Raw genomic sequence first — 17,436 nt, 5'->3', positions numbered from 1 at the left:
TTGTCAGTCAAATGTGACTGACAATAAAGTTAATAAAAATGAACAAATCATTAATGAATATAATATAATGTTGTCCCGGTAGTCGAGTTCTATACTCTATTCAACAAGAGAACACACAGGTCTTCCGCATGTAGATACTGACGACCACAGACTAAGATATAATGGACTGGCATCGAAAAGGCTGGGGGTGTTGGGCATCTCATAGGCTATTTGTTATATTTTAATTTCAAAGCGAATTATGAGTATTTTAAGATGTACAAACAATTAAAAATTTAAAAATACTCATAACTCGCTTTAAAATTAAAATATAATATAAAGCCTATGATATGAGATGCTTTAGATAATAATCTTACCTTTAAATTATATAAGAGGTCAATTCACTTTGATTTTTAAGCTCACTGAGCTTAACGTGAACCGCTGAGCGTAAAATTTGCCATGTTACACATTTGTAAGACAGAAACAACAAATGTCCGCGTAGCGTCCTCTTAAGTATATTCCTAATTATTTTCAGAGGCATTTTATTTTAATAAAATTAATAGCGTTAGGTTAGTTGCATTTTTAGACATTTTAATTTTGGTCAAGTATTATCATTTATTATCTATAGCCTAACATAAGGATAATATTGAACAATGAAGTAATGTACCTAGTTTGCCTATACAATGCGCCGGCTAACACATTATATTAATATGTTTGTATTTTTTACTTCTTTATCTGTAACAACTGTGTTTACCTACGGTCGCCCACATTCCCTGTAAAATTAGATTTTGAGCGGAGCGATTAATAGAATATTATTGATTTTACAATGATGTGTGTTTTTAATGACTGTCATCTCCTTTTGGAGCAGTAAAAATGCTTTGATTTTCAACTTTAGTATCTTGTTTAATGGGAAACTTAATCTATAGTTGGTACTTTAGGGGGCCAATGTAAAAATTTCCCAGTAGTTTTCAAAAGCGACCGTTGATAGATATGTTATATTTTAAGTTTACTCAATTTGGAACTCAGCAGTTAGGGCCGTCCTTCGAGGATGGCGTGGGGGAATGTTTATACAGTCTAAAAGTACAGTAAGTTGAATCTTAATTTGACAAATATTATACCTACTGAAATCAAATAACATTATATTATAAATGAGTTAATGTTTTTAAAATGAATCGTATTCCTGTTTATGAATCCTAACATCTTAAATGATTTTTTAACTAAAATATTAATATGCAATATAGGTACTATAATTATCAATTTTATAATTAAAAGTAATAACTTATAACATTATCTAGACGAAAAAAAGTAATAACACCGCAATTATTTATATTTAGTGGGAGATAATTTCGACAACTATATACCTATATGTAACAATTTTGTTTAAATTTTATAGTAAAATTAAAGTACCATTTAATAATCAATCATTTTATATAGCCCACCCCAAAAATTATTTCTATATGCGCTACTGGAGTGGATTGATTTCTTATACAATTTAAAGTTAAGATTATTGTCTAGGTAATATCATAGGCTTTATATTATATTTTAATTTTAAAGCGAGTTATAAGAATTTTATGATGTACAATTATATATAAGTATTTGCTCTGGGGATTTTGAATTTTTTTCCGGAGGTTTTTTTTCTGATTACCCAAATGGCCTATCTATTCATTAGTATCTATGCTGGTAATACCCGTGGATATGAGTCAGTACTAATGAGTAATGACTAATGAGTTTAATGAATGCAGGATGTGTAATGACTGTGAATTGTGATATTACTGATATGACTATAATATGAGTCATGAAGACTAGATAATTCTAGTAAAATATGACCATTGACCAATATTGTTCAAAAATGGCCGTATTTAAGGGGTGGACGGGGACATTTGCCCCGGGCGGCCAGGCGACCGGGCGACCGTTAATTTTTTTTTTCTTGGGCTGGGCGTACAAATATTGTTGACCCAGGGCGCAAAAAGTATAAATACGGCCCTGATGGCACGTCGAACCCGTTCTTGATCCTACGATTATCAAATATCATAGACATGTAGATAAATATTATTTTTATTTTTGTGTAAATAATTAAATTGTATAATCCATTAACACTATATTTAGTTATTAGTTATTTTATATCTATATGGCTGTATGGCTATATATCTTTGTTCACAGGAAGTCTGGGCCCGATTTATGTATCGTCGTTATACTCAAATTTGTTTCTTAAGAATAACATGTTTATGAAATATACACTTATGCACATATATAAATGGCGTAATCGTACAAGCTATAAAATCTAAAGAGGGTTATGTTTCAAAATAATGCATATATTTACCAAAAAACGCCAAAAACTTGAATAATCCTTACACTGCGTGGGTTAAAGTAGTAATCCTAGCGTACGCAGCGCAGCCTGTGGCCATTTAATAGTGCGACTCATTTCTGGACGTTATCAAAAGCGCAGTTTGGTCTCCTCCTTAGATCATATACAATCATATTGTATAGATCATATTGTATATGATCTAAGGTCTCCTCATTCCACGGACATCTATATATGATCTTATCTAATGACGATTGCGATAGCAGATTAGTGATTCACTGATTATTTAATAGTTATCACTCGCGAAACATATGTCTCAACATAGTGACTGTATATTTTTGTTCCGTCCTGCAGATCGTGTCTTACGCTCTAAAGCAACAATTCAATATAATTGTGGGCTTTGTCTATATGTGGTCATTTTTAAGCATGTCGTGTGTTTGAAAACGTTTTGCAATCAAAATTAATGTCTATCGAGGTATACAGCACGTCATGAGTGATTGATTAATCGGTTTTTGGGTAAAAAAAAACTAAAATTTTTTAAATTTACAAAATTCAATTTATTTCTTCTGTAAATGACTTTAGAAAAATATAATAATAACAATCAAATAGTACTTATATGGTAATTTAGTGTAACTGAAGTCCTGCCATCAATTCATGTTAACTGAAAAAGTGAAAACACAAGGCCGTCATCAACTTCGCACAAGGTTTGTGGTATTTCATACACATTTTAATTTTTATGGTCATTAATAGATTATTTTTCAATTGTTATTCAATAGTAATCGTCATGGCTAATTGGTTGGATTTGGACGATTTACTCCCATATGACAACCAAGTTGGAGGTCATAAATTTACTAAAGAAAAACCATTGTTGGGTTTGTATAATGTCAAGAAATAACTGTTTGTAAAACTAACACACAACAAGCTGTATATTTGCTTTTTTATATAGGTTTATTGAAACATAAAGAAGGTTACTTATTGAAATCAGTAGAGGGCGGTACAAAAGGAAAGAATGAAGTACGCTTTTATGATGAATTATTAAAAAATGAAACCCTAATAAATCTCAGGGCACTAGTTCCATTGTATTATGGTACTGTCAATGTTCAAATTAATTCTAAAGGTTTGTAGATTCATATGAACTTTTATGTTTTATAATTATTTCCATGGTTTTTGCCATACATCTAAATTTAATTTATTTATTGTATAGATATGACATTCATTGTATTGGATGATATTACTACAGGCATGAAAAAACCATGTGTGATGGATGTAAAAATTGGTTCACAGACATGGGAACCAGGATGTTCGGAAAAGAAAAAAGATGATGAAAATGTAAATTGACTTATGTTTTATTAAAATTAATTAAATTAGTACTTAAAGCAAAAATAATTTTAAAATTATAATTTAGTTAACACTAAATACTAAAAATCAATAAGTATCAACTTGTATCAGTCACATTTTAAGTTAGTTCTAAACGCATGTGATGTTTACAATTTTAACGAAGTAGAATTATTATCTTTTGATTCCAATACACTGTTTTCGCCCTTTCAATTATGCACATGATAAAACCATAAAAAGTAATTTAGATAAATAAGATATTTACATTATAATATTATGTTGTACAGTTCAATTTTTTTTAGGAAAGTGATTATTTTTTTGGTACTGGCATAGGGTCTTATTGCTTCATAAAGGTTATCTGGAATTTGACAGTCTTCCCTGGCCTCTGTGAATATTGTATAGTGGATAACTATATTTTATCGTGATGTTTATGTTGCATGAATCTAACAATTGTAAGCTAATAACCTTGTAGTTGCTGCTTAAATAATAAAAAATAACTTGTTCCTAAATAATTGTTTAAATATAACTAGAAATCTAATTTAATATTACATTGGAGAGACCGGTAACAATAATCATATATATATCACCCAATGACTTATATTAAATATAATAATAATTTGTATAATATTTTTACCAGATATTTTTAAAATGGCGATTACTTAATATTGCAGTCAATAGTCATGTTAAGTGATTTGACATATTAACCGACTTTTAATAATATATAGAAGCTTTTAATTAAAGATTATATTGGATAAACAGTTTTTAAAATGCTATTATTAATAATTTTGTATCTAATTAAAGTGTTGGAGAAAAAACTATTAAGATTTGTTTTATTATTAAGACAATGTCACACGATTGTCTCCGTCTTCAAATGAACAACATACAAATAAATGTTTTGCGCGGGATACTCCCTCTGTAATTATAGTAGAATTTCCAAAATTCCACAATGCATTAGGAAGAACTTTATCTGTGTCTAGCTTTATTAATTGGATAACAAATGCGTTTAAAATTATCAGTTTGAGAACATTATGTTTTTTTTAAATTAATTATTAAACATAATTGGCTACGTTTTGGTAATTCTATTATAAATACAGAGGAAGTAAAATTGTCCCGTGCTTAACAGATTTTGATGTTGTACATTTGTTAGACGGAGCAACACATGCATGTGTTTTGATGAATTGTTGCTATTTATTAATTTTATTAATTGAATGTAATAAATAAAATATATACAACTGTTATATTTTTTGGGTATCAATAATTCTGGATTTCTTAGTTGAAGTTACAATGAAATCTGAAATTATGAGTCATAAATAAATCATATTTTCATATTTATACAATTTGTGTCTTAACCACCATGAACTATATTTAGTATCAATTGTGTATTTACTCTATATCAAAACAAAATGTTTAATAATTATGTATCATTCAAGTAATAAAAATTGTTAGCAATAGATATATAGACATATTTAATATTGTTCAGTGTGGCCAATGCTATTTAGCCTGGTAGCCATACAGGAAAACACCTCGACCCACTTTGTATAAAAATTAATTCAAATGAAAAATAAGATCCTCACAACACTTACAGTGAACTGTTAAACGATTAATTGAATCACAATTTATATACTGAAACCGGTTTCTTTAGTAATACATATATTTATTTAAATTTAAAATAACTAATATATATACTTAATAATACAACAATGCAACATATTATATTACACAATCATATAGCTTTATTTCGATGAAGGTCACTTTTATTCAAGTAACCACATAATTAATTATGTTTAAAAAAATTTTTTTAGGCGAAATATACAGAATGTAAAAAACAGTGGAGTTTTTGTATACCAGGTTTTCAAGTGTACGATTTATTAAATTCCAATTTGGTACGGCCACAGAAATATGATAAAGAATTTGGCAAAAGTTTAGATCCAGGAAAAGTTATCTCTGGTATCATCTTTATATCTAGTTTAACTAATAATAATTTTATATTTTACTAAATAAAATGTAATATTTCAGTGTTCGAGACATTTTTAAACATTAACAGTGGATATCTAGGTGTAGAAAAACTTGTTCAAAGCTTTACAGCTCAATTGGATCATATAAGACGATACTTCCAAACTCAAAAACATTACCATTTTTATTCTAGTTCGGTTTTGTTAGCTTATGATGCAGAAACATTAACAAATGACAAAAACACTTATCCTTTGTTAAGAGTATCACTAATAGATTTTGCACATGTAACTCCAGCTGATGGTAAAATTGATTTGAACTATTTACAAGGTATTACTAATTTATGGACGTTGTTCCGAACACAATTGTTACACAACAATTAATATGAATCTCTTCAATTATTGTTGGTGCCCAATACTTATTAAATTAATATTTTTTTTTAGTTTTAATGTCTAGCTTAACTTATCGTATTTCGTTCATTATTTTTATTATTTATTAATTTTGTCTATAACCAAAATTATAAATAGATTATATTTTATTTAACATCTAAAACCAATACATAATCATACAATAGTAATTTTACATTATTTTTTAATACTGTATTTATTTAAGATAAAATATATCTATTATTAAATCGATAGAGTTTAAATACGATTTGTGTATCTTGATTTATATATATTTTAATTCTGAAATGTTTAATTCAACTAATTTTTATGAAATTCAATTTCATTATAAAATTAATTTGATGGAGTTCTGTCAACAACTGGTTGAAATTGTTGTGTGTTATTATGAATTAATATAAAATTAATTTAATTTTAAATCTGTGATCTTATAGCCAATTTTAAACATTCAAAATTAATAATAAAGGTAAAATCATTGATATACATTTATATGTATATTTGATCAATGGTAATAAATATAATAAAAAGTTAAAACCTAAACTTTTGTTGTAAATATTACATTGTATAAACAATTTTAACATTTTATTTTGTTATTCATAATTATATTTTAAATAATTATTATGTGTTCAAGATTTATTTTTACTTGTTTTACTTTGAAATTATATTATTTAAACTGTTTAATAATAAAGGTTTAAATATATAATATGAAAATGAAGTTGTATTTTGTTAATTTAGCTATACCTAGAGTATAATTAATATTTATAATATTTTAGATACTCGTAACTTAAATAAATTTGTATCTTTTGACATTTGTTAGTTGTATTTTTTATTTGACAAAGAAGAATTAAGAGAATATCAACGCTTAAGTCAAACGAATACAAATCTCAATGCATAGCCCTGTACGTCTTGTCTTATACTTCCTTGAATAGTTGTATCTAATCTAGATACTTATTTTCAAATATGTAGCACATCCCTAATTTTAAGTATAAAAGTCTGAGTCTATATTGTACATGTTAGTATATAAAACCATTAAAAGGTCCTTAGTCAATGGACCTTGACTTTAGTTCCATGACTGACGGTTAATCGAGGTTCTTCTCAATGCCGGATGAACCGGAAGTAGTTTTTTAGACGTTTTAAGTGATTGTATAATTTTTTTGACAATGCCGATCACTGTGGCAGGATCAGAACAATCATTTTTCAATCTTAAGCTTATAAAAAATTACCTAAAAAACACATGTGGATAAGAACGTTTATTTATTATATCAATTTTAAATATAGAAAAGGAACGAACTGAAACTCTAAATATAGAGAAGATAATTGACAATTCTACCAATGCAAAATCGAGGAAAATAATTTCCTTAAAACAGAATAGTTTAACATTTTACTTTTCACTATTATATAGGAGACTGACTGTAAATAATGACCGCTATTTAGAGGTGCCCGTCCTACAGAGGTAGGATAACACTAAGATACCACTCGATGGGACCAAAAAAACTGACTGTTAACGGAAGTTTTACTGTACTATTCATTTTTTTTTTTTTTTTTGCACCGGGGCCTTAAGAGTCCAATATCCAGAACTGGTTCTACGATACACATAGGGAGAGAAAGGGGGCTATACCCTCACAAAAAAGTCCATATCTTAAAAGTAAAATTATAAATAATAACATTTTTAAGGAAATGTAGTATCAATTCGTCTAAATATTGTATTAAAACATGATTTTTTATTTTAAAGTCAAATGTATAGTCAGATAATAAAATTTAAGACCAATATGTCAAAATCTCAAAAATATTATTCTTTATAATTTTTGTAATAGGTGATATAATTTTTAAGAAACTCAAAAATCAATTTTATGTGAATGCGTTTGAACAATGTTGTGCATGAGTCTGAAAGATAAAACATTAAATTGAACTTTGGATATAAATGATTAAGATCTAAGAAATAAAACTAAAAATGAAGCATTCTAGAATATTTTACATGTTGAGTACTATAAAAACTGAGGTAAAATATTTTTAGTAATTAAGTATTTAGCAACATATTGAGTAATAAAAATCTACTTGTGAGTTAATTAATAATATTCAAAACATATTTTTTTGATAATAGATGCTAAAATTTCAATTTATAGTAGGTATAATTTCAAAGTATCATAATATAATATTATTTATATAGTTTGGAAAGAAAAACAAATAAAAATATAATAATACAAAATTCATATCCATATGCCATGACTGACTCATGGATGTTTAATGTTTATAAAATAAATAAAATAATGTATAAATGTATTTTATAGCAATACAAAATAAGGTGGTAATTAAATGTTTTCCACATAAATATAATGTAGACGTTGGTAGCTAGTTCTAAAAATGACAATAAATTATATTAAATTCTGAATGAAGTATATTTATTTTTTAATATTTGTATTTATAGTATACTCATATAGTCATATTAATTTTGTACTTCAGAAATATTAAAATAATTCAAATAAGTTATATAATATAAAATAATGTAGATATCACATTAAAAATAGCAGACAAATTTTTAGAGTATCAAAAACCATATTTTATTATATAAATTCACAAAATATTTTATTCATGATCATACATTTTTAAAAAGGTAATATCAATAATAAACTACCTTTACAAAAAAATTCCGAAACCTAACATACATTATTATGAAAAATTGTGAAAGAGAAATTTGCTATTTTTAACAACTACACAATAATATACTGTTTGTTGTTTCTTCCCTAACAAAAAAATTAACATTCATTAAAACTTAAGTATTAAATTTGTTTGCACTATTTTAAATTCATATTTTACCAATTAAAAAAATTATTACAATTGCAAAACGCTTAAAAAAAAGAAAAAATATATATTTATAAATATAACTTACATTATTAATTAAATGTTGTTGGGATTAATTATTATTCATAGATTGTACATATATTATTCAACTTTTATTTAGTGACACTTCTTATTATTGAAGGATCAATCCAATCTGTAATATAGATAATATAATTTGAACGTGTGCAATTAAATAGTTAAATATCAAATTATTACCTTGCTACTATGAATTACAGGGCATTTCCAATTGTATAAATAGTATTGTAAGTTTCCATCTCCAACTCCGAATTTAAGTGGTTCTAAAAATTCCTTATTGTCCATTAGGTCCAAAGCATTGAACACATCAAAATTAGCCTAAATAGTTCAAATTGTATTAATATAATAATAATAATAATATTATTAAATATTAATAGTGTAACTTACATCTCTAGCTGAAATAAGAGCGTCTTGCATAAGATCAATCCATGGTGTTTTAGTAGAGACATTATAAAAAGAGTATGCTGCCTTTAATGTACGATAAGTCGGGTGATGCATAATAGTCGAAGGAAGAGTATAAAAACTAACTAAATCTGTAAAAATTTATAATTTAATATAGAAAAATAGATATAAATCATTTTTTTAGTTCTGGTGAGAATATATAAAAATATATAGATTATACAATAGAAGAAATTTATACATAATGGAAAATCAAACAGTGTTCTAATCTATCAATTAACCCAAAATCCTACATTATTTAATATTAAGAGGATGTTACACCTGCATGTGTTGTCTCCGTCTTACAAATGTACAACATAGCAAAAATTTTTTGGCGCGGGACAACTTTTCTCGCACCATAGTTGTTGTAGAACTACCAAATTTTCACAACACGTAAAGAAAGAACTAAATGTGCTTTTTTTTTTAATAGCACTATTCAATCATTTTTTATAAGCAAATGAAAAAAACAAAAAAACTAAATGTTTAAAAGCAATTTATGTTATCTAAAATATGGACGCATAGATAATTTTTCACCTTATATATTCAGAAATTTTGAAGTCACTACTACAAACACAGAAAGATAAAAGTTGTCCCACGCAAAAATGTTTTTGTTATGTTTTACATTTGTAAGACGGAGACAACATATGCGGGTGTGACATCCTCTTAAGTCAAAATAAATGTTACATTACATCCCAGTAAATCTCCTATCTTTTATATATATATTGTTTGTAATCAATAATCATTAATCAATTATAAATAAATAAAATTGAAAAAACTCATACAAAGAAAAATTGAATAAAAAAATGATTTAGAAATAATTATGATTACAAGTATAACCATATTTAACAAAAACTGTTTTACATTTTGGAATAAGTCACTAACATTTTATCATATCTATGTAACATATATTATCAACTTTGTAATAAAATCATAATTGTTTATTTTAAAGGTAACCAAAACACTGGAATGGTATTATAATAATAAATAGATAAACAATTTGGTATAAGCCTACTTTACCGGACACCCTTTTATTGCACAAAATATGTGCTTAAGTATGCTGAATTCAAGTGTGTGAAAAAATTTGCAAGAAACTTACTGTTCAAAGGTCTGGAGACTTACCCAAGGTAGTTTTACATAACAAATCGAGGAATTATCTCAATTTTAATCTACATTTAACTATTAGTAATATCTACAACATTGATTTGTCAAAACTTTTTAACCGGTAAAGAAGCAATAAACCTACAATTTATACAATTTAACATACTGAAAACTAACTAAAATGTATTCCAATGATATCTTAATGTGAACCAAAGTTTGATGCATGCATTTTATGAATAACAATATCAATATGATTATTCATTGATAGAAGTGATGCACCAGGTTTGGACCTCCCCCCCACATCATGTAATTTAGCAAATCTAAGTAACAGATTTTTATTAGTTACACTACAATTAATATTAGAGTAAATTTAACAACTATCTAATTTGTAGATTACAATATTAGCTATGGCAGAGCAAAGTTACATTCATATATTAATTTTAAAATTAAAATAGGCTATAATAATGTTATGTATGAGAAGCTGATAAAAATAAAAAATAAAAATATGTTAAGCAAAAGTATATTCTTTTTTTAAAAATTTGATAATATGTAAATTTGTTCTAATATCAACTATAGATAAACTTTTAGAATCCACTACGTAGACTTTCTGTGTAAGACAGATACAATACATACAGGTGTAGTGTCCTCTTAAAGTAAGCACAATAATAATACCTGTAATTTTGTTATTGTTTACAACAACATAAGCATCAATAATTCCTTCCTGAGGTAGGAACCAATGTTTGAATTCCTCATCAGAAAACATAGGTGACAAATCAAAGGTTTTCATATACTAAAAAGTAAAATTAATAAATATTAAATTTGGTTCACTTTTTCGTTAGTGTACCCTATATTCTTACATTAGAAAGTAATTTTCGAGCTTGCGGCAAATCTTTTTCGGTGAGTTTACGAAATCCAGGAGTGCGAATTGAATCAGGAAGTTTATGTAACTTTAATGTCCGTTGCATAGTCATATTGCGACTTAAGTGAGAAAACTTAACATCTATTAACTTTTTTGGATTTAAAGAACGATGCCAATATCTAAACAATATAATTTAAATTAACAAGAACAAAATATTCCACTAAGTGAGAAGACATAGAGCGGCCACGGGCAAAACTGGTATTGCTACGTAAATCTGGTGTCTTATCTTTTAGAACAGGGTATAATAATGTTAATTTATTTTTAAATCCATAAATATTTTATTTTTAGAAATTATTCTTGAAGAGTTTATTTTATGACAGGCCAAGGTATAATTTTGTTTATTAAAAAGGAAAATTATTTTATTTTATCATAAAACAAAATAAAACTATTAAATGTATGTATTTGACATTATAACATTAGTAACACTGTGATTAACGGTCAACATTTTATAATATTACAAACAATCTTATTTAATTACCTGCAGGTTCCTATGGGTTTAGGTAACACAATTCCAGCTGTATAAACGGCTTGAAAAATACCCGTCTGGTTCACTCGTCTAGTTATTTCACGAATCAAAACCGGAGCTACTCTTTTACTGCGTAATCTTTTATGAACGCAAAGGAAATTAATCTCCACCATTTTTTGAGACCTACATATGAAATAATCAATTTTATTAAATGGTTACAAAATAAAATAATAAATCATATTTACTTGTTATAGACTTTAAGCAAAGCTGGGATGGCACTAATGAAACCAACCAATTTATTACTTTTAATGACACGCACTCCAACATGCCATTCTTTTAACCATCCAGGAGGTTGAAGAGCCCTGTTATTAATTAAACAATATAAAAATTGAACAACTTAATATATAAATGTTAAAAATACCATTTTAAAAAATGAGGCTGATAATCAAATCGAAACATGCTATCTTCATCTTCAACATAGTTTTCATTTAACAATGTATACAATTCTTTTAAAACAAAAGGATCGTCAAGACTAAGTGTATCCCATTGAAAATCCTCAGGCAATGTAAATGGTTCATTTCTAATCTGATCTATTGTTTTATCCTCTTCAATGGGACCATCATTAAGTATTGTTTCACCTATATAAATTTAGTGAATTAAGATATATTTAATGTTATTATTAGACATAGTTAAAAAAAAACACCAGATTTCATTTTTATTAGAATACAAAGCTCGTCCTTCTATAATTTGTTTCGTTATCACTAAGTTTGATTAGTGTTTTTTTATAAGTTTGTTGTGTTATAGTTATTTATTTCAATTCAGAATTGGCTAAATGGTTTGGCAATGCTAAGCATCCATCGCAATATCAATGTAGAATTAAGATACAGAAAAAGAGTTAAGATTAAGTATCCTAGACACCTCAATTATTGAATGATCTAAAAAATTTGAAAATTAAAAATTAAAAATTGTAAGACAAGTATCAAATGTCATGTTTTTAAGTAAAAACATAGCCTTTATAAGCGCATCTTATGGAATATAACGAATAAAGTAAATTAAGGGAGTGCTGAATGTTTATCTGATGTACAATTTTTTTTTCTAATATCAGCCCCCCCTCCCCCGCACCTTTAGGGAAATAGTAACTATGCTGCTAGATGCTATTGTTGTTTATATAAACAAATTTATAATACTAAAATTACCATTATTATTCTCATAACATTTAAAATGAACTACAAAAATCTTAGATATTATGTGTTACAATATTTAAATATAATATTATATGTAAATAACATTTTTATACCAATACACAGTGTGATAAATTGTACAGGTAACAGTAAATTTCCTTACTAAGATTACGTTGAATAGAACCGAGAATTTTAGAAGTTATGCTAGTGATATGAGATGTCTTTATAGAAAAATTTATAACTTTCCCAGTACGCGTTAGCATAATAAGACATGGTTTTTATAAATTTAAACAAAATCTATTTCTGATACCAATATGGGTAAATCTATTTTATGAAAGTAATTTTGACTTGATAATTATGCCTCTAAAATAAAAATTGACTAAAATCTGGTTCAAACAAGGTTTCAAATTAAACTACTTGGATTTATAAAAGTTGTTGTAAGCATTTTAAGGTTCTTAATCTATGTCAGGTCATCTGTTCTTAGATACAAATTGTAATTTGAAGTATTGTTCCGCGGTGTGGTTTCACTTTTTAAAGGGTCAAAAAGTCTCTGGAGCTGTTCAGCATATGTTTTTGTTACTTTTGTTTTAATTTGTAACATTCCTAGAGAGCCTCATTCTGATTATAGTTCTATTTTTGCCTCCTTAAATCTGGATTTTGAGAACTAAATTAGGTTTATACTTAGTTAATAATAATGGAGATTGTCCTGAGTTTTTACATATATATTTTTCAACGTTCCAGTTTATTCTACTAGATCTAATACCACTTGATTAGAGTTATTTTCAAATTACTTTGTCACTGTGTTGATTGTCACAATAACTACTATTTTTATGATGGGCTCGATCCGTTGAAATAAATAAAGTGATATACATGCACATTAGTTAAAATACTTACCAATTGTTAACAGTACTATTGCCATTAATAATTTTTAAGTATTATTCAAATAAAAACATGTAAACACTACATACTCATTTTAGGTACCGGTTGTGTGTACCAAAATTTATATTGCTTATGCAAAGCTTCTTCTGGAGTTTTAGCTGCTCTTTGTTGAAGTGAGAAGACTTCCATTGCTTTTTGAATATCCTGCAAAAAGTAGCAGTTGTAAATAGTAAAGATTTTATGTGATTAGAATTTTTCAAACAAATTGTTTGCAACTACATAAAGAAAATATTTGAAACTATATTATTGCTTCTTGTAACTATTGATAATAATATAATATTTTGTGGTATATGTGGTACATCAAAATTTTCAAAAAAATTATCTACTGATTCATTCACAGTAAAAAAGGGGGGTTCTCATTTGAAAAACAGAAGTTTGTATCACCACAAGATACTCCTAAGTATAGTGCAAAAAATGTCAAGAGTTTAAAAATATAGTCTTTGAATATATTTAAAAATTCCAAAAATCAGAATTAGAATAGCTTCATTATTAAAGGAAAAAATGGGGGTTAGCATACTTGGTGATCACTCTGTATAATCATATGAAACAATAAATGTGACCGGCGGTGGTCAAGATTATCGACACGCCAAGCATATTTTCCCATGGCATTCCAAATTTAAAACTATAAAAATAATAAAAATAATATGTCGATTAGATCAAAAAAATTTTTATGATTCTATCTAAGCGCGCACCAGTTTTACGGCCCCATAATTAACAGCTTTGGGCCCTGTAAAGAAAAATTGAGCCTAAAAATGACATATTGTTGTGAGCAATGCCCTTACGGATTCATATTATTTTCATATCATATTTATAAGGGCAGTGGGTTCACTTATAAATTATTTACAACAGCTATTTAAATAAACAAAACTATGAATCAATAGATGCATAGGACTGCCAGCGCACGTACCACGAGTCGCAACTTATTTGCCTTTTGGAATTTGGCAAACATATTAAATTAGCATTAGAAATTGGCAAGGTCAGGTGATGACATTGTCGCATTATAATACAACAAATTCTCAAGAGCCGATGTCACGTCCATATCCACACCAAATAGCGCAAGATATTCAGATGTACCAGAGCTGTTGAGACCAGAGCAACTTCACGCCACACTCAGCCACATACACTTTTATATGACTACTATACAATTTATATTATTAGAATAAATAACCATGTCATTTTTCTGATAAATTAGCTACGACTTATTTCAAATCATCATCTTTTGGGATCATGGATGGTCCACATGTAACAATACAGTTAAATATTTTGATAAAGACTTTGCGGAGCCCTACTCTCTGTATAGATCTGGAACACGCCAAGCAAAAAAAAATATTGACGAGACCCTAAAAAATAAAATAAAAAAGAGGGCCCACGAAGCATTCACAGCGCCCATGGCCGGGCTGACACAATTTGTAGTACCATAGAAAAAGTCAATAATATATAGAACCATATTAATTTACGGTTGCCAGTAGTCAGATGGCATGATAGTAATCATGTCCAACTATGGGTGCCGGTAATCTCAAAAGTATAAAATTTAAGAATAACAGTTGATCGCAAGCAGTCACATGACAGTTAACGTATTAAAAAAAAAAAAATTAAACAATAGTAATATTATAAAGATGTTCGTCTTTTTATGCAGAAAATTAATAAATATGACTATATGAGTACACGACACAAATAAAACAAAATTAAAAAACAAATTTGATCATTAATTTAAAAAAATATCAAACATTAATTAGGTAATTAAACAAACAATTATTGTAAATATAGCTGCTAAAGTAATTTTCTAGCTCTTACAATAAATGTTATTTCATCATTTTATTTATTGTTTACTCGCAATTTGAATTTTAATTAATAAAATAAAAGGTACTACTAACTTGAATAGAAATAGTAGATGGCAGTGAAGTTTCTTCAACAGCTCCATTCATAGCACTTTGTTCTACCTTGACACTGTTTTTACGATTCCTATTCCGCTTTCTAGAAAACGAACACAACATTAAAAACAGAAATATTTTCTAAGAACTTTTTATTCTAATTACTTTTTCGTTTGATTGACTTCGGTGTTTGCTTGATGCTCGTCGGGAATATTTGGTGTTTCACTCATGATGTTTGAGGTGTAATGAAAAGTGTAGTTTTAAGAAACTTTATTGAAATGGTAACAAGTAGGAAAGAAGCTAAAAATCAATAAACTAGTAAGAATTTAGAACTAAAAACTAAAATTAAAAATATTTATTAAAATCCGCGAAATGTCGGAGTTGAGAAAGAAAAAAGCATTATCGGCATTCGGCGTCCGGCGACTCGGCGTTCGGCAATAAAATTAAAATTTTTTTTTTTAATAATCATAGGTCACGAGGTTGCATAACCTGGTTTGTGGGATTTTATTTGATAAATGATAATAATCGATATATATTAACGGATTTTTAAGATCGATATTGTAATATTTCACAATCGATATATTACAATGTCAACAAATAACTATATAATTATTAATTAGTATTTTCTTACAATTAATCAGAACGATGATAAATTATAAATGTAACATGTTTACAACTTAACATAACTAAGCCACGGCTGGAATGCAGATTATTACTCGGCATTTTTCAATATTTTGTAGTTACTATGGTTATGCGTACAAAAATATAACCACAGTCCACACTAGACACCATAGACAAGTATACTAGACACCAGTAGTAATACTCCAATATAACTCCACATAACCAACGACCAAAATTAAACGATGTACAATTGTAAAATAAATAGCCATGTGAGGGAGTACGAACAATAATTCTGTGAACTGTGGTTGAACGTTGAAAAATATTAAATATTTTACAAATTGTATTCGTTATCAATTATGAAATAAAATTAAATATTACAATAATTGATAAGCTACATTTAAATGATTTGTGCATAAGTATATTACTCTTTACCACGCCACACTACGGACTAATATCTAGATATACGCTAGTTACCTACTAGTAACTTAGTCCGGACTATTTACTCTATGGTGCGTAAGGAATATTCCATCATTAAGGTGACAATAACGCGTGTGGAGCACATAGACATATAAAAAACTATGTCTAGAGTGGAGCACAAAGCCACGAATGAAGTTAATTGTTTTTATATAATAAGCCTAATATTATCTTAATTCTAGGTATGAAGTTGGTTCCCCAAACCACAGAACGATACCCAAACTTAGCAAAAGCCCAAAGGATAGACATTTAGGAAAGTTAGATAACACTAGGAGTGCTCTAGTCAATCTGCAAATTGCTGCAACAGTAGGATGGATTTCAATAACTGAATAATATAACATTAATTATTCATTATAATTTATAAGGCATAAGCCGCATCGGTCTTGTAACTTTTTATCATTATTTTTTTTTATGTTAGTCATTACAATACCAATATTATGTTCAGTTTGGGTAATGTTTTTATAAAACGTAAAACAATCTTGTAGATGTTTCTGATAAACAAAATAATATATTATTAATTTTCCTGTCAATTACATCTTGTTTTTAATACAAATATATAAGGCTGGGGATTAACAAGTAAAACGTTAAGTT

General features: G+C 27.4%; 2 protein-coding genes across 4 annotated transcripts; one reads left to right on the top strand and one right to left on the bottom strand.

Moving 5' to 3' along the window:
- Positions 1 to 2,508: 2,508 nt before the first annotated feature.
- Positions 2,509 to 6,425, top strand: LOC132941753 (uncharacterized). Of its 3 annotated transcripts, none has more exons than XM_061009911.1 (7): positions 2,509 to 2,794; positions 2,907 to 2,982; positions 3,055 to 3,150; positions 3,225 to 3,395; positions 3,483 to 3,607; positions 5,416 to 5,560; positions 5,630 to 6,425. In XM_061009911.1, exons 3-7 carry the CDS (start codon positions 3,063 to 3,065, stop codon positions 5,944 to 5,946), a joined length of 846 nt encoding a protein of 281 aa, XP_060865894.1. In that variant the 5' UTR covers positions 2,509 to 2,794; positions 2,907 to 2,982; positions 3,055 to 3,062; the 3' UTR covers positions 5,947 to 6,425. The 3 variants fall into 3 exon arrangements, with proteins under 3 accessions (XP_060865894.1, XP_060865893.1, XP_060865892.1); XM_061009910.1 differs by having other exon boundaries at positions 2,861 to 2,982; XM_061009909.1 differs by having other exon boundaries at positions 2,509 to 2,982.
- A 2,072-nt stretch (positions 6,426 to 8,497) lies between these two features.
- Positions 8,498 to 16,381, bottom strand: LOC132940533 (glycylpeptide N-tetradecanoyltransferase 1). The gene is made up of 11 exons (XM_061008200.1): positions 15,916 to 16,381; positions 15,754 to 15,853; positions 13,909 to 14,023; positions 12,181 to 12,397; positions 12,005 to 12,121; positions 11,772 to 11,942; positions 11,232 to 11,412; positions 11,047 to 11,164; positions 9,226 to 9,371; positions 9,019 to 9,156; positions 8,498 to 8,956 (listed from the first exon to the last, which is right to left on the bottom strand). Exons 1-11 carry the CDS (start codon positions 15,978 to 15,980, stop codon positions 8,936 to 8,938), a joined length of 1,389 nt encoding a protein of 462 aa, XP_060864183.1. The 5' UTR covers positions 15,981 to 16,381; the 3' UTR covers positions 8,498 to 8,935.
- Between the last annotated feature and the right edge of the window lie 1,055 nt (positions 16,382 to 17,436).

The sequence above is a fragment of the Metopolophium dirhodum genome, chromosome 3, assembly GCF_019925205.1.
Source record: "Metopolophium dirhodum isolate CAU chromosome 3, ASM1992520v1, whole genome shotgun sequence".
Classification (NCBI taxonomy): Eukaryota; Metazoa; Arthropoda; class Insecta; order Hemiptera; family Aphididae; genus Metopolophium; species Metopolophium dirhodum.
Note: the sequence above shows the minus strand (reverse complement) of the source record. Positions and strands in the feature narration are given on the sequence as shown.